The sequence below is a fragment of the Amphiura filiformis genome, chromosome 13 (assembly GCF_039555335.1).
Source record: "Amphiura filiformis chromosome 13, Afil_fr2py, whole genome shotgun sequence".
NCBI classification, from domain to species: domain Eukaryota; kingdom Metazoa; phylum Echinodermata; class Ophiuroidea; order Amphilepidida; family Amphiuridae; genus Amphiura; species Amphiura filiformis.
The window spans coordinates 23,811,338-23,835,756 of record NC_092640.1 but is presented as its reverse complement, the minus strand read 5'-3'; the positions used below and the strand labels follow the sequence as shown (position 1 = coordinate 23,835,756).

General features: G+C 38.2%; 1 protein-coding gene across 1 annotated transcript in view; it reads right to left on the bottom strand.

The window, feature by feature from the left end:
* LOC140167512 (titin-like) overlaps window positions 1-24,419 on the bottom strand; it is a 281,497-nt gene that overhangs the window by 28,889 nt on the left and 228,189 nt on the right. The window contains exons 27-30 of the mRNA XM_072190818.1: window positions 23,068-23,144; window positions 20,331-20,497; window positions 18,799-19,132; window positions 17,562-17,818 (exon numbers count right to left, since the gene is read on the bottom strand). Coding sequence (XP_072046919.1) covers window positions 17,562-17,818; window positions 18,799-19,132; window positions 20,331-20,497; window positions 23,068-23,144 — 835 coding nt within the window. The remainder of the gene's footprint in view (window positions 1-17,561; window positions 17,819-18,798; window positions 19,133-20,330; window positions 20,498-23,067; window positions 23,145-24,419) is intronic.

The following is a 24,419-nucleotide window of genomic DNA, read 5'->3' as shown; positions in this document are numbered from 1 at the left end:
TGCTGGAGTTCTTGCATAGTTTGAAGTGCCAACAGCTACGTGCATCTAAGTTTGCAGCAAAGTCTTTGAACGCATGGCTACCTTTGATTTCCTTTTCTTCAGGCTTGGTGACCTCGAGTGTAGTTACTGTGCGATGTGGTCCAACTTCACAGACATATTGTCCGGCATCTTCAGGTTTGACATCATGGAGTACAAGTGAACGCTTTCGCTCTTTGCTTGTGGTATCGTATTTGACGCCATCAGGAGTAAGTTGAACATCATCTTTGAACCACGTTGCAGGAGTTGTTTCATCAGGCGTCTCACATACAATTTCAATCGTGCGAGATGGCTCAACCTGAATAGGCTTGATCTCTTGCGGATTTTCAAAGACAATTTCTGGAGACACACAAATCACATTAATGCCTAAGTCACACAAACTCGTATAAAATATTCTTCCATGCTGCTAAAAGCTACAATATATATTGGCACAATTTACCAAATATAATATACGTAGGCCTATACGATTGGAAAATAGTTTGGGTTTTGCTCAAATCGTTAAAAAGAAAGAAACTTGCACTTGATAGAGCATTAAAGTGTAGGAATAATGCACGCGAACAAGCAATATTTTGAGTGGAAAATAAGATATACGTATTAAGCATATAAACTGTTAAAAATCTAACATATTTATTTCTGTAAATATTTCTTCAAATCAAGAGGATCTGAGGTTCGGCGGCTACATGCACAGTCCAGAACAACATCCAAAATAGGATACCTTTGATCTCTTTTTCTTCAGGTTTAAGAACTTGTAGTGTTGCTGTTGTACGATGTGGGCCAACTTCACAGACATATTGGCCTTCATCTTCTGGCTTGACATCGTGAACCACAAGTGTTCGCTTTGTCTCCTTGGTAGCCATCTCATATTTGACACCATCGTGCACAAGTTTGACTTGGTCGTGGTACCAAGTTGCCGGTGTGGTTTCATCAGGTACATCACAAACAATCTCAACAGTTTGCTGTGGTTTAACCTGGATGGGCAGGAATTCCTTGGCAATCTCGAAGATCACTTCTACAGACACAAAAGTAATTTCCACTTTAAAAACGTGCATTTTCACAGGTTTTTTGTGCCATTCTCTTGAAGATAATGTTTGCATGGCAATGCACAAAATGGCTTTGCATGCTTGGCTGCGGGATCAGGAGTGGAGTACTGCTATGTATTTATCCGGTGATTGGACTGTTTGCAAAATTGCGATTAATATTAAAATATCATCAGAATAAATATGTTTCATTCCAACAAGACCGCTACAATCTCATACTACAATCAGTTGTTTCATTTTCATTCAGGTAGGCCTATATAATATACATAATGACTTGGAAAAGGAGGAATGAGGCTGCATCCATGGAAGAAAGCAAACTTCTAAATAACTGACGGGAGCATACTCAAGAATAAACTACATGCTAATATGAATACACAGTTTCAAGACCGATTGACGTGTGCTGGAGTTCTTGCATAGTTTGAAGTGCCAACAGCTACGTGCATTTAAGTATGCAGCAAAGTCTTTGAACGCATGGCTACCTTTGATTTCCTTTTCTTCAGGCTTGGTGACCTCGAGTGTAGTTACTGTGCGATGTGGTCCAACTTCACAGACATATTGTCCGGCATCTTCAGGTTTGACATCATGGAGTACAAGTGAACGCTTTCGCTCTTTGCTTGTGGTATCGTATTTGACGCCATCAGGAGTAAGTTGAACATCATCTTTGAACCACGTTGCAGGAGTTGTTTCATCAGGCGTCTCACATACAATTTCAATCGTGCGAGATGGCTCAACCTGAATAGGCTTGATCTCTTGCGGAATTTCAAAGACAATTTCTGGAGACACACAAATCACATTAATGCCTAAGTCACACAAACTCGTATAAAATATTCTTCCATGCTGCTAAAAGCTACAATATATATTGGCACAATTTACCAAATATAATATACGTAGGCCTATACGATTGGAAAATAGTTTGGGTTTTTGCTCAAATCGTTTAAAACAAAGAAACGTGCACTTGATAGAGCATTTAAGTGTAGGAATAATGCACACGAACAAGCAATATTTTGAGTGGAAAATAAGATATACGTATTAAGCATATAAACTGGTAAAAATCTAACATATTTATTTCTGTAAATATTTCTTCAAATCAAGAGGATCTGAGGTTCGGCGGCTACATGCACAGTCCAGAACAACATCCAAAATAGGATACCTTTGATCTCTTTTTCTTCAGGTTTAAGAACTTGTAGTGTTGTTGTTGTTGTACGATGTGGGCCAACTTCACAGACATATTGGCCTTCATCTTCTGGCTTGACATCGTGAACCACAAGTGTTCGCTTTGTCTCCTTGGTAGCCATCTCATATTTGACACCATCGTGCACAAGTTTGACTTGGTCGTGGTACCAAGTTGCCGGTGTGGTTTCATCAGGTACATCACAAACAATCTCAACAGTTTGCTGTGGTTTAACCTGGATGGGCAGGAATTCCTTGGCAATCTCGAAGACCACTTCTACAGACACAAAAGTAATTTCCACTTTAAAAACGTGCATTTTCACAGGTTTTTTGTGCCATTCTCTTGAAGATAATGTTTGCATGGCAATGCACAAAATGGCTTTGCATGCTTGGCTGCGGGATCAGGAGTGAAGTACTGCTATGTATTTATCCGGTGATTGCACTGTTTGCAAAAATTGCAATTAATATTAAAATATCATAAGAATAAATATGTTTCATTCCAACAAGACCGCTACAATCTCATACTACAATCAGTTGTTTCATTTTCATTCAGTTATGCCTATATAATATACATAATGACTTGGAAAAGGAGGAATGAGGCTACGTCCTTGGAAGAAAGCAAACTTCTAAATAACTGACGGGAGCATACTCAAGAATAAACTACATGCTAATATGAATACACAATTTCAAGACCGATTGACGTGTGCTGGAGTTCTTGCATAGTTTGAAGTGCCAACAGCTACGTGCATCTAAGTTTGCAGCAAAGTCTTTGAACGCATGGCTACCTTTGATTTCCTTTTCTTCAGGCTTGGTGACCTCGAGTGTAGTTACTGTGCGATGTGGTCCAACTTCACAGACATATTGTCCGGCATCTTCAGGTTTGACATCATGGAGTACAAGTGAGCGCTTTCGCTCTTTGCTTGTGGTATCGTATTTGACGCCATCAGGAGTAAGTTGAACATCATCTTTGAACCACGTTGCAGGAGTTGTTTCATCAGGCGTCTCACATACAATTTCAATCGTGCGAGATGGCTCAACCTGAATAGGCTTGATCTCTTGCGGAATTTCAAAGACAATTTCTGGAGATACACAAATCACATTTAGGCCTAAGTCACACAAAATGGTAAAACATCCTTCAATGCTGCTAAAAGCTAGAGTAAATAATGGCATAATTTACCAAACACAATATACGTAAGCATTATATGATTAGAAAATTGTTTTGGTTTTGGGTCAAAGAAAGTAACGTGCACTCTGAATATTTCTTTAAGTCAAGAAGAACTGAGGTTCGATGGCTACATGCACATTCCAGAACACCATCCAAAATAGGATACCTTTGATCTCTTTTTCCTCAGGCTTAAGAACTTGTAGTGTTGCTGTTGTACGATGTGGGCCAACTTCACAGACATATTGGCCTTCATCTTCTGGCTTGACATCGTGAACCACAAGTGTTCGCTTTGTCTCCTTGGTAGCCATCTCATATTTGACACCATCGTGAACAAGTTTGACTTGGTCGTGGTACCAAGTTGCCGGTGTGGTTTCATCAGGTACATCACAAACAATCTCGACAGTTTGCTGTGGTTTAACCTGGATGGGCAGGAATTCCTTGGCAATCTCGAAGACCACTTCTACAGACACAAACATAATGTCCACTTGAAAAGATGCAATTTTACATGTTTTTGTGCTATTCTTTTGAAGACAATGTTTGCATGGCAATGCACAAAATGGCTTTGCATGCTTGGTTGCGGGATCAGGAGTGAAGTACTGCTATGTATTTATCCGGTGATTGCACTGCTTGCTAAAATTGCTATTAACATAAATATATCATTAGAATAAATGTTTCATTCCAACAAGACCGCTACAATCTCAAACTACAATCAGTTGTTTCATTTTCATTCAGGTATGCCTATATAATATACATAATGACTTGTAAAAGGAGAAATGAGGTTGCATCCATGGAAGAAAGGAAACTTTCTAAATAACTGACAGAACATACTCAATAACAAACCACATGCTAATATGAATACACATTTTTAACGCAGATTGAAGTGTGCTGGAGTTCTTGCATAGTTTGAAGTGTCAACAGCTACGTGCATGTAAGTTTGCAGCAAAATCTTTCAACGCATGACTACCTTTGATTTCCTTTTCTTCAGGCTTGGTGACCTCAAGTGTAGTTACTGTGCGATGTGGTCCAACTTCACAGACATATTGTCCGGCATCTTCAGGTTTGACATCATGGAGTACAAGTGACCGCTTTCGCTCTTTGCTTGTGGTATCGTATTTGACTCCATCAGGAGTAAGTTGGACATCATCTTTGTACCACGTTGCAGGAGTTGTTTCATCAGGCGTCTCACATACAATTTCAATGGTGCGAGATGGCTCAACTTGAATAGGCTTGATCTCTTGCGGAATTTCAAAGACAATTTCTGGAGATACACAAATCACATTAAGGCCTAAGTCACACAAAGTGGTAAAACATTTTTTCCATGCTGCTAAAAGCTAGAATAAATAATGACATATTTTAAAAAAAATGTAATATACATAAACCTATATGTTTTAGAAAATTGTTTTGGGTTTTGCTGAAGTCGTTTAAAAACAAATAAACGTGCACTTGGTAGAGCATTAAAGTGTAGGAATAAATGCACATGAACAATCAATATTTGGAGTGGACGACAAAATATATGTATAAAACCCATCTACATTTAGCATGTAAACAGTTAGAAATAATGTAACATGTTTATTTGTCTAAATATTTTTTAATCGAGAGAATCAGAGGTTCGGTGGTTACAGTTTGCAGCAAAATCTTTCAACGCATGACTACCTTTGACTTCCTTTTCTTCAGGCTTGGTGATATCGAGTGTTGTTACTGTGCGATGTGGTCCAACTTCACAGACATATTGTCCGGCATCTTCAGGTTTGACATCATGGAGTACAAGTGACCGCTTTCGCTCTTTGCTTGAGGTATCGTATTTGACTCCATCAGGAGTAAGTTGGACATCATCTTTGAACCACGTTGCAGGAGTTGTTTCATCAGGCGTCTCACATACAATTTCAATCGTGCGAGATGGCTCAACTTGAATAGGCTTGATCTCTTGCGGAATTTCAAAGACAATTTCTGGAGATACACAAATCACATTTAGGCCTAAGTCACACAAAATGGTAAAACATCCTTCCATGCTACTAAAAGCTAGAATAAATAATGGCATAATTTACCAATCACAATACACGTAGGCATTATATGATTAGAAAATTGTTTTGGTTTTGGGTCAAAGAAAGTAACGTGCACTCTGAATATTTCTTTAAGTCAAGAAGAACTGAGGTTCGATGGCTACATGCACATTCCAGAACACCATCCAAAATAGGATACCTTTGATCTCTTTTTCCTCAGGTTTAAGAACTTGTAGTGTCGCTGTTGTACGATGTGGGCCAACTTCACAGACATATTGGCCTTCATCTTCTGGCTTGACATCGTGAACCACAAGTGTTCGCTTTGTCTCCTTGGTAGCCATCTCATATTTGACACCATCGTGAACAAGTTTGACTTGGTCGTGGTACCAAGTTGCCGGTGTGGTTTCATCAGGTACATCACAAACAATCTCGACAGTTTGCTGTGGTTTAACCTGGATGGGCAGGAATTCCTTGGCAATCTCGAAGACCACTTCTACAGACACAAACATAATGTCCACTTGAAAAGATGCAATTTTACATGTTTTTGTGCTATTCTTTTGAAGACAATGTTTGCATGGCAATGCACAAAATGGCTTTGCATGCTTGGTTGCGGGATCAGGAGTGAAGTACTGCTATGTATTTATCCGGTGATTGCACTGCTTGCTAAAATTGCTATTAACATAAATATATCATTAGAATAAATGTTTCATTCCAACAAGACCGCTACAATCTCAAACTACAATCAGTTGTTTCATTTTCATTCAGGTATGCCTATATAATATACATAATGACTTGGAAAAGGAGAAATGAGGTTGCATCCATGGAAGAAAGGAAACTTTCTAAATAACTGACAGAACATACTCAATAACAAACCACATGCTAATATGAATACACATTTTTTATTTATTTTGAAGTGTGCTGGAGTTCTTGCATAGTTTGAAGTGTCAACAGCTACGTGCATGTAAGTTTGCAGCAAAATCTTTCAACGCATGACTACCTTTGATTTCCTTTTCTTCAGGCTTGGTGACCTCAAGTGTAGTTACTGTGCGATGTGGTCCAACTTCACAGACATATTGTCCGGCATCTTCAGGTTTGACATCATGGAGTACAAGTGACCGCTTTCGCTCTTTGCTTGTGGTATCGTATTTGACTCCATCAGGAGTAAGTTGGACATCATCTTTGTACCACGTTGCAGGAGTTGTTTCATCAGGCGTCTCACATACAATTTCAATGGTGCGAGATGGCTCAACTTGAATAGGCTTGATCTCTTGCGGAATTTCAAAGACAATTTCTGGAGATACACAAATCACATTAAGGCCTAAGTCACACAAAGTGGTAAAACATTTTGCCATGCTGCTAAAAGCTAGAATAAATAATGCCATATTTTATAAAAATGTAATATACGTAGATCTATTTGTTTTGGAAAATTGTTTTGGGTTTTGCTGAAGTCGTTTAAAAACAAATAAACGTGCACTTGGTAGAGCATTAAAGTGTAGGAATAAATGCACATGAACAATCAATATTTGGAGTGGACGACAAAATATATGTATAAAACCCATCTACATTTAGCATGTAAACAGTTAGAAATAATGTAACATGTTTATTTGTCTAAATATTTTTTAATCGAGAGAATCAGAGGTTCGGTGGTTACAGTTTGCAGCAAAATCTTTCAACGCATGACTACCTTTGACTTCCTTTTCTTCAGGCTTGGTGACCTCGAGTGTTGTTACTGTGCGATGTGGTCCAACTTCACAGACATATTGTCCGGCATCTTCAGGTTTGACATCATGGAGTACAAGTGACCGCTTTCGCTCTTTGCTTGAGGTATCGTATTTGACTCCATCAGGAGTAAGTTGGACATCATCTTTGAACCACGTTGCAGGAGTTGTTTCATCAGGCGTCTCACATACAATTTCAATCGTGCGAGATGGCTCAACTTGAATAGGCTTGATCTCTTGCGGAATTTCAAAGACAATTTCTGGAGATACACAAATCACATTTAGGCCTATGTCACACAAAATGGTAAAACATCCTTCCATGCTACTAAAAGCTAAATAAATAATGGCACAATTTACCAATCACAATACACGTAGGCATTATATGATTAGAAAATTGTTTTGGTTTTGGGTCAAAGAAAGTAACGTGCACTCTGAATATTTCTTTAAGTCAAGAAGAACTGAGGTTCGATGGCTACATGCACATTCGAGAACACCATCCAAAATAGGATACCTTTGATCTCTTTTTCCTCAGGTTTAAGAACTTGTAGTGTCGCTGTTGTACGATGTGGGCCAACTTCACAGACATATTGGCCTTCATCTTCTGGCTTGACATCGTGAACCACAAGTGTTCGCTTTGTCTCCTTGGTAGCCATCTCATATTTGACACCATCGTGAACAAGTTTGACTTGGTCGTGGTACCAAGTTGCCGGTGTGGTTTCATCAGGTACATCACAAACAATCTCGACAGTTTGCTGTGGTTTAACCTGGATAGGCAGGAATTCCTTGGCAATCTCGAAGACCACTTCTACAGACACAAACATAATGTCCACTTTGAAAAGATGCAATTTTACATGTTTTTGTGCTATTCTTTTGAAGACAATGTTTGCATGGCAATGCACAAAATGGCTTTGCATGCTTGGTTGCGGGATCAGGAGTGAAGTACTGCTATGTATTTATCCGGTGATTGCACTGCTTGCTAAAATTGCTATTAACATAAATATATCATTAGAATAAATGTTTCATTCCAACAAGACCGCTACAATCTCAAACTACAATCAGTTGTTTCATTTTCATTCAGGTATGCCTATATAATATACATAATGACTTGGAAAAGGAGAAATGAGGTTGCACCCATGGAAGAAAGGAAACTTTCTAAATAACTGACAGAACATACTCAATAACAAACCACATGCTAATATGAATACACATTTTTAACGCAGATTGAAGTGTGCTGGAGTTCTTGCATAGTTTGAAGTGTCAACAGCTACGTGCATGTAAGTTTGCAGCAAAATCTTTCAACGCATGACTACCTTTGATTTCCTTTTCTTCAGGCTTGGTGACCTCAAGTGTAGTTACTGTGCGATGTGGTCCAACTTCACAGACATATTGTCCGGCATCTTCAGGTTTGACATCATGGAGTACAAGTGACCGCTTTCGCTCTTTGCTTGTGGTATCGTATTTGACTCCATCAGGAGTAAGTTGGACATCATCTTTGTACCACGTTGCAGGAGTTGTTTCATCAGGCGTCTCACATACAATTTCAATGGTGCGAGATGGCTCAACTTGAATAGGCTTGATCTCTTGCGGAATTTCAAAGACAATTTCTGGAGATACACAAATCACATTAAGGCCTAAGTCACACAAAGTGGTAAAACATTTTGCCATGCTGCTAAAAGCTAGAATAAATAATGCCATATTTTATAAAAATGTAATATACGTATATCTATTTGTTTTGGAAAATTGTTTTGGGTTTTGCTGAAGTCGTTTAAAAACAAATAAACGTGCACTTGGTAGAGCATTAAAGTGTAGGAATAAATGCACATGAACAATCAATATTTGGAGTGGACGACAAAATATATGTATAAAACCCATCTACATTTAGCATGTAAACAGTTAGAAATAATGTAACATGTTTATTTGTCTAAATATTTTTTTAATCGAGAGAATCAGAGGTTCGGTGGTTACAGTTTGCAGCAAAATCTTTCAACGCATGACTACCTTTGACTTCCTTTTCTTCAGGCTTGGTGACCTCGAGTGTTGTTACTGTGCGATGTGGTCCAACTTCACAGACATATTGTCCGGCATCTTCAGGTTTGACATCATGGAGTACAAGTGACCGCTTTCGCTCTTTGCTTGAGGTATCGTATTTGACTCCATCAGGAGTAAGTTGGACATCATCTTTGAACCACGTTGCAGGAGTTGTTTCATCAGGCGTCTCACATACAATTTCAATCGTGCGAGATGGCTCAACTTGAATAGGCTTGATCTCTTGCGGAATTTCAAAGACAATTTCTGGAGATACACAAATCACATTTAGGCCTATGTCACACAAAATGGTAAAACATCCTTCCATGCTACTAAAAGCTAAATAAATAATGGCACAATTTACCAATCACAATACACGTAGGCATTATATGATTAGAAAATTGTTTTGGTTTTGGGTCAAAGAAAGTAACGTGCACTCTGAATATTTCTTTAAGTCAAGAAGAACTGAGGTTCGATGGCTACATGCACATTCGAGAACACCATCCAAAATAGGATACCTTTGATCTCTTTTTCCTCAGGTTTAAGAACTTGTAGTGTCGCTGTTGTACGATGTGGGCCAACTTCACAGACATATTGGCCTTCATCTTCTGGCTTGACATCGTGAACCACAAGTGTTCGCTTTGTCTCCTTGGTAGCCATCTCATATTTGACACCATCGTGAACAAGTTTGACTTGGTCGTGGTACCAAGTTGCCGGTGTGGTTTCATCAGGTACATCACAAACAATCTCGACAGTTTGCTGTGGTTTAACCTGGATGGGCAGGAATTCCTTGGCAATCTCGAAGACCACTTCTACAGACACAAACATAATGTCCACTTGAAAAGATGCAATTTTACATGTTTTTGTGCTATTCTTTTGAAGACAATGTTTGCATGGCAATGCACAAAATGGCTTTGCATGCTTGGTTGCTGGATCAGGAGTGAAGTACTGCTATGTATTTATCCGGTGATTGCACTGCTTGCTAAAATTGCTATTAACATAAATATATCATTAGAATAAATGTTTCATTCCAACAAGACCGCTACAATCTCAAACTACAATCAGTTGTTTCATTTTCATTCAGGCATGCCTATATAATATACATAATGACTTGGAAAAGGAGAAATGAGGTTGCATCCATGGAAGAAAGGAAACTTTCTAAATAACTGACAGAACATACTCAATAACAAACCACATGCTAATATGAATACACATTTTTAACGCAGATTGAAGTGTGCTGGAGTTCTTGCATAGTTTGAAGTGTCAACAGCTACGTGCATGTAAGTTTGCAGCAAAATCTTTCAACGCATGACTACCTTTGATTTCCTTTTCTTCAGGCTTGGTGACCTCAAGTGTAGTTACTGTGCGATGTGGTCCAACTTCACAGACATATTGTCCGGCATCTTCAGGTTTGACATCATGGAGTACAAGTGACCGCTTTCGCTCTTTGCTTGTGGTATCGTATTTGACTCCATCAGGAGTAAGTTGGACGTCATCTTTGTACCACGTTGCAGGAGTTGTTTCATCAGGCGTCTCACATACAATTTCAATGGTGCGAGATGGCTCAACTTGAATAGGCTTGATCTCTTGCGGAATTTCAAAGACAATTTCTGGAGATACACAAATCACATTAAGGCCTAAGTCACACAAACTGGTAAAACATTTTTTTTCATGCTGCAAAAGCTATAATAAATAATGACATATTTAAAAAATGTAATATACGTAAATCTATATGTTTTAGAAAATTGTTTTGGGTTTTGCTGAAGTCGTTTAAAAACAAATAAACGTTCACTTGGTAGAGCATTAAAGTGTAGGAATAAATGCACATGAACAATCAATATTTGGAGTGGACGACAAAATATATGTATAAAACCCATCTACATTTAGCATGTAAACAGTTAGAAATAATGTAACATGTTTATTTGTCTAAATATTTTTTAATCGAGAGAATCAGAGGTTCGGTGGTTACAGTTTGCAGCAAAATCTTTCAACGCATGACTACCTTTGACTTCCTTTTCTTCAGGCTTGGTGACCTCGAGCGTTGTTACTGTGCGATGTGGTCCAACTTCACAGACATATTGTCCGGCATCTTCAGGTTTGACATCATGGAGTACAAGTGACCGCTTTCGCTCTTTGCTTGAGGTATCGTATTTGACTCCATCAGGAGTAAGTTGGACATCATCTTTGAACCACGTTCCAGGAGTTGTTTCATCAGGCGTCTCACATACAATTTCAATCGTGCGAGATGACTCAACCTGAATAGGCTTGATCTCTTGCGGAATTTCAAAGACAATTTCTGGAGATACACAAATGACATTTAGGCCTAAGTCACACAAAATGGTAAAACATTCTTCCATGCTACTAAAAGCTAGAATAAATAATGGCATAATTTACCAAACACAATATACGTAGGCATTATATGATTAGAAAATTGTTTTGGTTTTGGGTCAAAGAACGTAACGTGCACTCTGAATATTTCTTTAAGTCAAGAGGATCTGAGGTTCGATGGCTACATGCACATTCCAGAACACCATCCAAAATAGGATACCTTTGATCTCTTTTTCCTCAGGTTTAAGAACTTGTAGTGTCGCTGTTGTACGATGTGGGCCAACTTCACAAACATATTGGCCTTCATCTTCTGGCTTGACATCGTGAACCACAAGTGTTCGCTTTGTCTCCTTGGTAGCCATCTCATATTTGACCCCATCGTGGACAAGTTTGACTTCATCATGGTACCAAGTTGCTGGTGTAGTTTCATCAGGTACTTCACAAACAATTTCAATGGTGTGATGTGGTTCAACCTGGATAGGTTTGAATTCTTCAGGAACTTCGAAGACAATTTCTGTTGACCATAACGGGAGGCACGTATATATGAATTTATAATACATCAAAGACTTGGTCTCAAAGAAATAAATGTTAACGAAATTGATTGCTTGTTTGTTAAGACAAGCATTTCAATAATAGTAGAAGGGTAATTTTTAGCTACTGTATCACATCGCAAATGAGTACCTGTAAAAAATATATCATAATTTGATTAGATTTTACGCAAGGTAAAATACAGGAAAATGCAATTTGCCTAAAGGGACATGCACATTCCAGAACACCATCCAAAATAGGATACCTTTTATCTCCTTTTCTTCAGGTTTAAGAACTTGTAGTGTCGCTGTTGTACGATGTGGGCCAACTTCACAAACATATTGGCCTTCATCTTCTGGCTTGACATCGTGAACAACAAGGGTTCGCTTTTTCTCAATTGTAGTCATTTCGTATTTGACCCCATCGTGAACAAGTTTGACTTCATCATGGTACCAAGTTGCTGGTGTAGTTTCATCAGGTACTTCACAAACAATTTCAATGGTGTGATGTGGTTCAACCTGGATAGGTTTGAATTCTTCAGGAACTTCGAAGACAATTTCTGTTGACCATAACGGGATACATATCAATTAGCATGATATCGTGGAACATGCTAGCAAAATTGGAAATTACTAAAAAGTAAATGTTATCAATTCAATTCAATTCAATTCAAATTTATTTATTTCCATATATACATATACATATAAAAATTGAACATCAAAACAAACAGCAAACAAGAAAGACAATATGGAGGAGTTGACCGGAAGGCCAATGAGGCCTGAATAAGCCAACCCCTAAACAAATCATGCTTGGGTATATGTGCAGAGGTAATAATTCCATGGTAAAGGTAATGCAGAATACAGAATATATATTTTGGACACAGAGTGTTATACAACTACACCCAGCATAGTTAAAATATTACCCAGTTTTATTTCAAGAAGTGTTTTGAGAATCACCTCAACACTTGTTTAAACCAAACAAAAGTATGGTTGGATATACAGCCTTGGTGTACTTTGGCACACACTGAGGGCTAGCAAACAGACCACAGTTGTACTAGTTTTTACATATTGTGTAAAAGGGCATGTATACGGGGGATGATAGTTTTCTGGATAGTTTTAGATAATATCAAGATTGTGCTCAGGTAGGAGATAGTGTTGTTGTATATTATTGGTACACACAGTGCAGGTTAGACAAAGGAGATATGTAACTAGTTGTTTTGATTGATTTGCTACAGAATGCTTTCATCAATATAGGTTCACCATAAGCAATTATGATAATATTCCAAGCATTCCCTTTTGAGATTAAACCTTCTTTATTATACCCTGAAACAAGACCTTTAACGTGAGGCAAACAGGGGTTATTTTGGCTGGTTACTGGTTTCGTGTTGATGAAAGGATACTGTATTATGGGTAGGTAGACTTGTGCAATAAAGGTAAAATTATTTTATAAACACATTCCATTTGCAGATACAAGTTGTCAAACTTTACCCAACATTCACAAGAAATCACATCCATGCATCCAGGGTTTCTTTAGGTTGTTCCTTGTTTAGAAGTACTTTATTAAGGATATATTGTGCAGTGGGGTCATATACAACATTACAACAATTCTACACATTCTATGAACACTTCATTGGCTTGGAAGCCCTGTCTCTCAAATTATCATCACTCTGTTGCTTATAGATTTTGATACCAATAGGAATATTCATTTCTCATTGATTATACAACACATGTTTCATTTGTACGATATATTACAGTTTTGACTAAACACATTTAGTTGATACTAAAATTTCTATGTAAAATTCTGGAGTAACATTTTGCTTCTCATATAAAAACAGAAGCAGTGCTAAACACAAAATGTGGGGAGGGTCAAAGGTCATATAAACAAGGTGATAGAATTAACCGCCTGAGCACTACCTGCCGATCTAACATTGCCCCTGATTGGTCAATTTCATGATATCTTCATTTTAATCACTAATCAGATTGGAGCTTTGCAAATAATTCACCCCAATTTTTTTGTGTGGTGAAATTATTGTTGCTGATTGGTCCAACTGATAATGAAAACTTATTTTTGACCAATAGGCAGGTAGCTCTCATGGGGTTAAACCTCATTCATTGAGGTGATACATGCATACGTATTCCAAGTGCAGATTAATATATTTTATTATTGATCAATTTTAATTTTCATGCCCCAGACTTCATGCATCTGTCATATGGATTTGATCATAATGTGCCATGTGCAGGTAGATGTGCAAATACCACAGAGGAGTAAGATAAAACAGAGCGCGTACCACCAGTCAAAGTCCCCGTGTATTGTATGCTACCAGTTCTCGCATATTCATGAGGGCCGATTGTTCGACGGTGGCATGTCTAACAATCACGCCAGCGATAGCGTGCTTCACAGATATCTGGCGATAGAGCGCTATGCGTGCTTTTCGCAATTACGCGATAGACCATGAAAATACGCTGTAATTGCGTAGCAGTCTCGCCTGTCGCATTTCACGGAACAATCGGCCCTCATTATCGGATGAGGCGGAGACTTTGACTGGTGGTACGCGCTCTGTTTTATCTTACTCCTCTGTGGCAAATACACTTTGATGTCTTAAGTTTTACTAGCTGACCCTGTTGCTATGACAACATGTGCACATGCAAATTTTACATGTGCATGTACAGATAGCTCTATAGCTTTCTTTAGTGTCATAATTCAATGTGACATTTGTGATGTCGACCTCAACAATGTTATGGTATTACCATTCGACATTAAGAATTTCTGGTGTTTCCTTTGTGAACAAAATTAACCTAGATGAAAGATATTGATAGATCATGTAGTTGGATGATGGTTCATCATCTTGGAGAAAGTTGCATAATCAAACAGAGCAAGGGTCTGTTTCTGTCATTCGACTGCATAATCCATCAAAGATGTCTGTAACAGGACATTTTGTGCTACACCAAAGAAAACCCAATTTTTTTTATTCACGATGGTAAGGGTAAATATTCCGTTAGGACTATGTCATGCTGTGCTGGGAGGATATATATAGGAAGAGTAAATATTCCCATGATTATGTCATGCTGTGCTGGGAGGATCAGTAAGTTGATGCAGTTTAGAAGATTTATGTGTATATGCCATAAAAGTCATGCATAGGCCAGGTGTAGGCCTATATTGATTGTACATGCCATGCACATCAGGCATAAGTTAACCATGCCATAATGACAGGATATGCAACTATGAAATAGTATGTCAGACTTAATGTTGGACAAATTCAACATTTGAAAAAAAAAAACCATCCATTAATCAAAGTGAATAAAATACATTCCGCAAATGCTCTGTTCTCCCATGTACAAATATCCGCTGCTTTATTTGACTTCATTCTTGTTCTTTCAAGTTTACAAAACTTACCAGATTATTCGAACTCTCTAGTTTCTTTGCCAGTATGTCAGTGGACCATTTTTCCCACAAATAATGGTAACTTACTAATTGGCAACAGTGTTGCCATTTTATGCGCAGCATGAAGGTCTCCATATCTTCCAAAGGAACCATTTAGTTGCAAGTCTCTCACATTTCAAGCCCAATTGGGTGTAAACCACTTACCTTCTTCTCCTGGTTCCGCTTCATGTAGCTCCAAAGTTGAAGTTGTTTTCTGTTCTCCAACTTGGCAGGTGTATTCTCCTTCATCCTCAGGGCTGACATCATGAATCACTAACGAGCGTTTCCTTTCCTCAGCTTTCAACTCAATCTTGACACCATTTTCAACAACTTCCTCGTCATCTTTGAACCATTTCACCTCTGCACGTTCATCAGAAACTGCGCAGACAAATTCCACGGTTTTGGCTTTTTCTGTTTTGACAGGTTGAAGTTCTTGGACAATTTCAAACACTGGTTCTGATGATGGAAAAGGATTTTTGGGTTCTCAGTGGTAGATGAGACTTTTTTGATCTCAATAAGTTGTTATTTTGGGGTTATTTTTGACCAGTGCATCTAGGTAGGTAGAAGGGAATCATATTCTATACTCTATAGGTTCTATACTCAGGTTGATGAAGGTACTACGTTATGACCAGTGCATATATAGGTAGGGTCACTGCATTAATTAATACCAGTGATTATATGTGACTGGTGGATAGGTAGACATCAACATTGGAGCTTTGGGTATTGGGCTAACATGCAATAATAAAATTTTATGATACATGGCTGCTTGGGCCACAGGTTGGTAGACAGGTTCAATTCTGAAATATATATAGGCCTATTGTATATTTTTTCTGCATGTTTGTTTGAGTTGTTTCATTATTAAATGAAGCTAAACAAGAGAGACTTTATAAAAGAAAATTCCTTAATGCAGATTGGTAGTAATTTGACTATTCATTTTATTCATTTTTTAACTAGCTGATGATCATTTGTCTGTATATTATTAGAAACTTTATTATGATTTTAAGATGTCAAAATAGATATTGGGTAAAATAGCATATAGTATGTGCAAGAGGTAATTTGGTAAGATAAGTGTGAATTTTATTATTTCTATAGTTGGTACCAGTGGCTGGTAGACAGTGCAGAAGACCTAGACCAGAGGAAGGTTTCTTAAATATTGACTGAGTTCTCAAAGATAGTACAGCAATGTGATTCTGTTTTATTAAGTTTTTATTTGTACTACCTGACCTGATTTAGTCTTGGTACAAACATAGCAGGATCGTAGCAAGTGGGGAGGCCACGGCAGCCCCATTTTTGAGAAATTTGTCATGTTTTTTCTTTATAGCTTTATTCCAATTTTGGTGCATATTCATATTTTGGCCACCCCACATTTTTTAACCTTGCTACAGCCCAAAACATAGCCCAGACAATTCAAGACACCACCCCAGCAAAAGGCTTCAAGAGATACTTACCCAATTAGTATGGAGAACACATATCACACAGGTCAGATCTTATGGATATATGGATAGACTATATATGAATTAAGGATGTACTAGAAAGGCTTACCTTATTATTTGGTGACTATGTGCAGCTGGATATTGGATGGGTCTTCAGAGCACACTTACCATTAGTAATGTACATGCTCAGTGTGCATATTATTAATGGTTTAGTAAATATATGCATACGTATATGGTATGAAATTTTACATAATTTAATAATATGTTTTATTATCAAAGATATTCCAGTTGTGTAATAAGCACTTCAACATGAAATCCAAACAAAACAATACATAAATCAATTCTCCTGATTTACAAATTGTTCTGAATAGCTAGTTTATGCTGATCATTTGAATGCTATTAAAGGCCAAAAAGAGGTTTCAACCTCTTAATAATGATTAAAATCGTTATCAAGAATTCACATAGAATGTCCTTGTAAGCAGTCAAAATATTGTGTAGGCCTATTGTTAAAAGATTGTTGGTGTTGCAATTAACAAATATCCATTTCTGATCTGCACAATTTCAAATTTAAACAATTAATTATTGAAATTTCAAGAATTGAATCCGATCAAATCCAATTTGAAATATTTCCCCCCTTTTTTGGTGTGTAATAAATTGACTGTTTTTCCATTTATTTTACCCCAATTCACTCAAGTGGAACTTACCCGCTTCCTCGACAACCTTAGGAGCTTCTTCCACTTTCGCTTCCTTCTTTTTGATTTCCTCCTCTTCCTTCTTCTTAATTTCCTCCTCGGCCAGTCTTAGTTTGACCATCTCCTTGTATTTGAGGATAGCACGGAAATCTACGATGCCATGTGTCCTGAGGACGGACTCATATTCTCTGACTGGTTCTTCTTTGAGAAGATCAAAGATTTGTTCCTCTGTCCATTCCTGTTCTTCAGCTTTCTGGACTTGTTTAGCTCTGAATGAATGATAATGATATCAGATATTTAGATTCAGATATATTGACACCCATTGCCACCAGAAGACACCTGAAACAATCAGCACTTCTATAATTGTCAAAATGTCTGCTTCCAGACCAAGCAATCAACTCCTCATCTCCTGTACTCATATCACCCTTTGATGCTGATGATGTACTCTTCTGTCAATTTGTAAATCATATCACCAAATGTTGCTGCATACGAGTACTACCTGCCGATCTAACATTGCCTCTCATTGGTCAATTACATCATATCTTCATTTTAATCATGAATCAGAATGGAGCTTTGTAAATAATTCACCCCAGTTTTTTTGCATGGTGAAATTATTTTAACAATGTTGCTGATTGGTCCAATTGATAATGAAAGCTTCTTTTTGACTAATAGGCAGGTAGTTCTCATGGGGTTAATAAATGTGTATGTTTTTTACAAAGATTTTTTAGTAGCAGTAAAGAACAGAATCATTGGTTTGAGAAATTAAAAAAAAACATGTAACCTGTTGAAATGTCAGAACACTTTATATTCATGTATGTCATCATTTGTTATCCAGGAAAACTTGAGGTTTCACAAAAATTTAAGACAGTAATGCAATAGCTTGGAACTTACTGATGCCCCCTAGAATCTATTCTGTATATGGCATGTGTGGGAATTTTGAGGACATCAGAAAGATCAGAGCTACTGCACTAATTAACACATACCGCGGAAACATGGCATGTTGCCTCAGGGGATCGACACTAAGTCAGGTACCGCGTGAGCAAACTCATTAATAGCGCAAACTCATTAATAGCGCAAACAGCACAAGCGTACACAAAAGAAACTTTGCGCGTAAGATAAGCGATGTCACCAGGTCTGTACGCTGTACTGGCGTCAGCTGAATTCGAGTACGCTTAGAAGGCACAGGCATGGAAAATTCCAATCCGTGTACTAAGAATTAACACCTTAAACAAATCAGCCATTAACTTACTTTCTGAGTGAGAATGGTGTTTCCTTTTCTTTAGGTTTCTGCACCACCACCAAGCTAACAGTGGCCTTCTCTTCTCCCAAGTCACTAATCAACTTGCATGTATATTTGCCAGCATCAGTGGGAACCAATTCCTCAATAGCCAATATTGCCTCATCCAGATCGTCATCGTATGTGACAACGTAGCGCCCTCCATCAGTAATTTGTTTCCATCCTTTGCTCCATGATACAGTTGGTTTGGGTTCACCTTCGATTTTCATCTTGAAGACAGCTTGTCCACCTTCATCAACTTGGACTGGTTTGGCTGTTTCGATGAAGCGTGGTGGCATTTGTTGTTCTGAAACATCAAGTAAGTTGTAAGTACACTGATAGTTGTATTCAAATTGTTCTGAAACATCAAGTAAGTTGTAAGTACACTGATAGTTGTATACAAATTCAAATGATTGTATAATTCCATCACCCAGTCCACACTAATCATCATCCTAATCCTAACCCTAAACATTAGATTAGAGGTAGACATAGGGGACATAAAGGTGGCACCAGCACTCCAAAAATCAGCACAAAAAAAGCCAATTTGAGCATACCTCAGCACCCCGGTAATTGGACTATGGTTCAAAATCTAGGTCTACTACAGCCCTGTAGACAGGACTATAGAGTTTTGGTTAAACTTTAATTACTGCCTGTTCATACTGGAGAAAGGATGTCCATGTAGTTTTGATTTAAGAAGTGCCAGTCAACATGCTCAATAGAAACAGTTTTGCATGATGAACTTTTAACATGATGCAGAGAATGGCCACCTAGAAAACATTCACTACCTCATATATAAAAGGCCTAAAAATCTTAGAAATCAAGGTGTCCGGCATTCCGATGGGGTAGAGGGAAGAGGGGGAGTAAGACTTTACACAATGGGCAGCTTCCCCCATGCCCCCAGGCTACACCACTGCTTTATAGTGCACTTACTCTTGACATGTATGACAGCTACACAGCTACCTTCCTCAGCCACATTGGCTGTCTACACAGCCCAGGGGGGTCACTCCCATTGTGGCCTGTACACCATCCGCGATAATCAACTTTTGAAAAGTACCCTAAACAAGGATTTAACCCTTGGATAAAATGATACCCTAAACAGGTAACATGTGCCTGTTTTCACACCCTAAAATTCTTTGCATCAAATTTCATACCCTAAATTTCATTTCCGCGTATTAGCAATTGCAATTTTGCTACCCTTTTTTCCAATTTTTCATGTTTTTGACACCCTAAACACAATACTGCTACAGATCGTGCCTACCCACTGAAAAACTACCCTTTTACGCTTTTTATTATCGCGGATGGTGTACAGGCCACAATGGGAGTGACCCCCCGGGCTACACAGCTACCTTCCTTTAGCCACATTGGCTGTAGTGCACATGTAACAACCTGTGTCTGTTATGGATACTTATTCTTGACATGTATGGCAGCTACACAGCTATCTTCCCCAGCCACATTGACCGAAGTGCACCTGTAACCACCTGAATCTGTTGGGTATGGATACTTACTCTTGACATGAATGACAGCTACACAGCTATCTTCCCCAGCCACGTTGACTGCGGTGCACCTGTAACCACCTGAGTCTGTTGGATATGGATGAACAATCTCTAATGTTGCTGTGTCTTCTTCAAAGGTCTGTACATACTGTTCAGAAGCAACCAGAAGTTCATCATCCCTGAAAATCAAAATGAATTGTGAGTCAGAGATTTAGCCTAATTGCTCTACTAAATGATCAATGAACACATCTGGTAATATTAGTTCATGCTTATCTCATAACATTACAGGTAACTCATTTGACTCATTTGGGAAGTGTTAAGGGGGTACTACACCCCTCGATAAATTTGTGTCTATTTTTGGATTTTTCTCAACAACTAATAACACAGTGGTAACAAAAGTTATATCTATTATAGGGGCAAGGAATCCAATTACTACAGTGGAATTTCAGTGACCCAAGACAAGCGGTTCGTTATTTATGATAAGAAATAAGGTACCGCTAGGCCCGGTACCCCAGGTCAACATAAAAAGTGGTAACCATGTGTGTTCTAAATTTCAGCGGAAAAGGGTATTTTGTTGACTGAAATCGCGGACCGCGAAATCGCGAAAAAAGGGGGTATTCTAGCATTGTCTCCGCGAAATTTAAAAAAGGGGTATTTCACAGGTTCGTTCGATCGATGTCTTCAGCCCGAGTCTTCAGCCTCCATCCTCTGGCATTTCATTGATTCCGCCCTCAATCGTCACAGCGAGAGCGTCAGAAGGCAGCTTTTTTACTATTGGCACGGCGGTTTCCCGATATAGTTGTCTAGTGGGTGTTGCACATATGCTCCCGCACGTTTTGAAGAGAGCTGAATGAGCGATTTAACATCGATGGTGTCAGATGTAACCGTTTTGGCTGCCGATACACTTTTCCATGTGGTGAATTGAAAACATTGCGGGAAACATTGGCAGTGATTGGAGCGAATTCTACGACCGACCGAGTGATATTTTTCCTTGGTTTTTAATTCTGTTCGAATTCTGATGCATGTAAGTTTTATTTTGTATCGTCGAGGGATTGTTCCTCTTTGGTTCATTTTCAATTAAAATCAGTATACAGGCATTGTAATTACCCCAGTTAATAACACAGGATCATCTGGGAGTACAACAGACACAAAGTAATGTTCATACTTGCACATTTTGTACTTAATATATTAAAATATTTGGAGTCATTGAAAAGGGGTGTCTGGAAATCTTCTCATTGAAAACCTTGAAAAAGGGGTATTTTTACCCTGATTTTGTCAGTGATTTGGCAAAAAAAGGGGGTAAAATCAATGAAAAATCAGTGAAAAGGGGGGTTTTGAAAAAAGGAAGAACACACATGGTTACCACTTTTTATGTTGACCTGGGGTACCGGGCCGCTAGGATGTACCTTATTTCCTATTATATATACTGAACCGCTTGTCTTGAGTCACTGAAATTTCAGTGTAGTAATTGGATTCCTTGCCCCAATAATATACATAACTTTTGTTACCAGTGTGTTATTATTTTTTGAGAAAAATGCAAAATAGTCACAAATTTACCACAGGGTGTAGTACCCCTTAACAATGGCTATTCCCAGCTTGAGTAGAAGATCTTCTACAATACTGATCTCAGCATCTCACACACCATTACCCACTGAAGAGGGAACCAGTTGGTTCTGAAATATTTGGGAAAATAACCTAGTGAGTGCAGTTGAATGTTTTTGTATGGTATAACTCAAGAACTTTTAGGGAGGGAGAGGTGATGTTGATGTAGTTCCATTGTACATTATTATGTCCATTTTGGTTGCTTGTATTTTAGGTCTGCTGGAAGCCATCTCTATCATTAGTCAAACTATATATCAGATATTACACTTTCCACTTTCCTTTTTGACCATCAATTTCAAGTTTCATGCTTAATTTTCATAGTAGAACATGATTTCTGTCACTAAATATTAGCATAGGCCTTCACAATGTCATAATAGACATTGCATTTGCCATTTTTAGAGAAAAACTCTGTCACTAAAAATGGACCAAACTGCAAATGTCAAAAAGTTAAGACCTAAGTTAATTAGGTATGCAGATCCATGTTTCTACTGTGAACAAAATATACCAAAATACTAGGTGATCTTAAAATTAAGCTGAGCAAAATGTAGCTGATGAGATTAATAAAAAGATCAACTAAGTCTTGATCACCATTAATCGAAACGCGTCCTACGATAGCTTTCTATAAGTTTCTCAAAAATAGAGAAACTCAAGTGTCTTTTTTTCCTATTCGAAATTAATGGCCTTTTGGTTGGAATTTCTTCACAACCACCCATATTACAACCTCTATCGCATTTTTTGCATAGCAAAAACATAGCTTCTTTTTACCTAAAACTTAGCAATTAATTTGCATGAAGGTAAAATATATAGCTATACCTATCTATTCGCTTAAAATATAGGCCTACCGATATCTGAACATTAGATTGCGTAACTCTATCACCCCCCTCACCAGAATAGCCAATTTGTAAATGTATAGGCCTACTCTATAAGTCATATCCCATAAGATATAATCTAAAAACTTACACTAAAGATTTAATTCACTAAAGTATTGTTTGTTTGTTTGTTCGCTCTGTTTGGAGACACACTTGGGTGCTGATGGGACCAGACTCAAACAAAATGCTCAAGCCAGGCTAAAAAGCCTATATACGCATTACATTGGCTATGTATATTATTTTTGTTATAACAGGTCTTATGACTGCATAGTACTTACTTATACCAAGTGATATCAATTGGTGGTGTTCCTGCAACCTGGCTGACCAGCTTGACTGGCTTAGCTTCAAAGGTTTCCTGAAAATCAAATGGATATACCTTAAAACTTACTGTCTCAAAAACAAACATGATTACATTTAACTATTTACTACCGTTAAATCTATTAATAAGGTCCGTAATCTTGGTATTATTTTTGACAGTACTATGTCTATGTCAGATCATGTAAATGGGTTATGCCATACTCTTAATTTTCAACTCCGAAATATTTCTCGTATAAGGCGGTACCTCAATGAAGAAAACTGTCATCATGTTGTTCGAGCCCTTGTGAGCTCCCCTCGATTATGGTAACTCGCTGCTTGCTGGTATCACCGAAGCCCAACTCGCATGAAAATTCAACGCATTCAAAACAAAGCTGCTCGCTTGATTTTCGGTATTCGAGACGCGATCATATATCACCTTACCTCACCCGTCTTCACTGGCTCCCAGTCAAGCAGCGAGTTAACTTCAAAATCCTTGTTCTCATGTATCAGTGTATTAATAACAGTGCCCCTACCTACTTGTCTGAGCTAATTTCTATGTACAACACCCATTCCAGCAAACGTAATCTTCGCTCATCCAAGGACGCTACCAGACTTGCTATTCCCAGGACCAAAAGATCTGCAGGTGACCGTGGGTTCTCAGTGTACGGTCCTCACCACTGGAATTCACTGCCCACTTCCATCAGAGAGGCCCCGTCACTGCAGATCTTTAAAAGGCATCTTAAAACCCACCTTTTTGAATTGTTGTAATTTCATTTGTTTTTATTTGTTCTGTGCAGCGCTTTGAACTGTGAAAAAGCGCTATAGAAATATTGTATGTATGTATGTATGTATGTATTTTTTCCTGGTTAGACTGCAGACAGGCTATAAATTTTAATTAATCATTCTCTCTATCTATATTTCACCTGAAAATTATATTTTTCCGAGAGGGTAGTCTGCCACCCCACCGACACCCACCCTCTCCAGGTTATGCCTGATGCTGTAACATTAAGAAGTAGGGTACCAAGCAATACAAGCTGCCTGGGCAATGATAGATGTCAGCCATCTTGGGCATACATACCAGTGATACAATAAATGCACCTGTTGCATCTGGACAGCATTCCACACACATACCAGTTTATGCACAGGTGAATATATTGGTATTCACAAAGAGACATTCACAGGTATCAAATGTTATCAAAAAGTTTGCAATAAATCCACAATAACCCCACCAGGCCCCTTTTACATCAAGACAACACACAATATCAGTTAATCCACAAATGAATGTTGTGTTCAAACATATTGTTCATGTAACATGTGACCCATCTTTAAATAA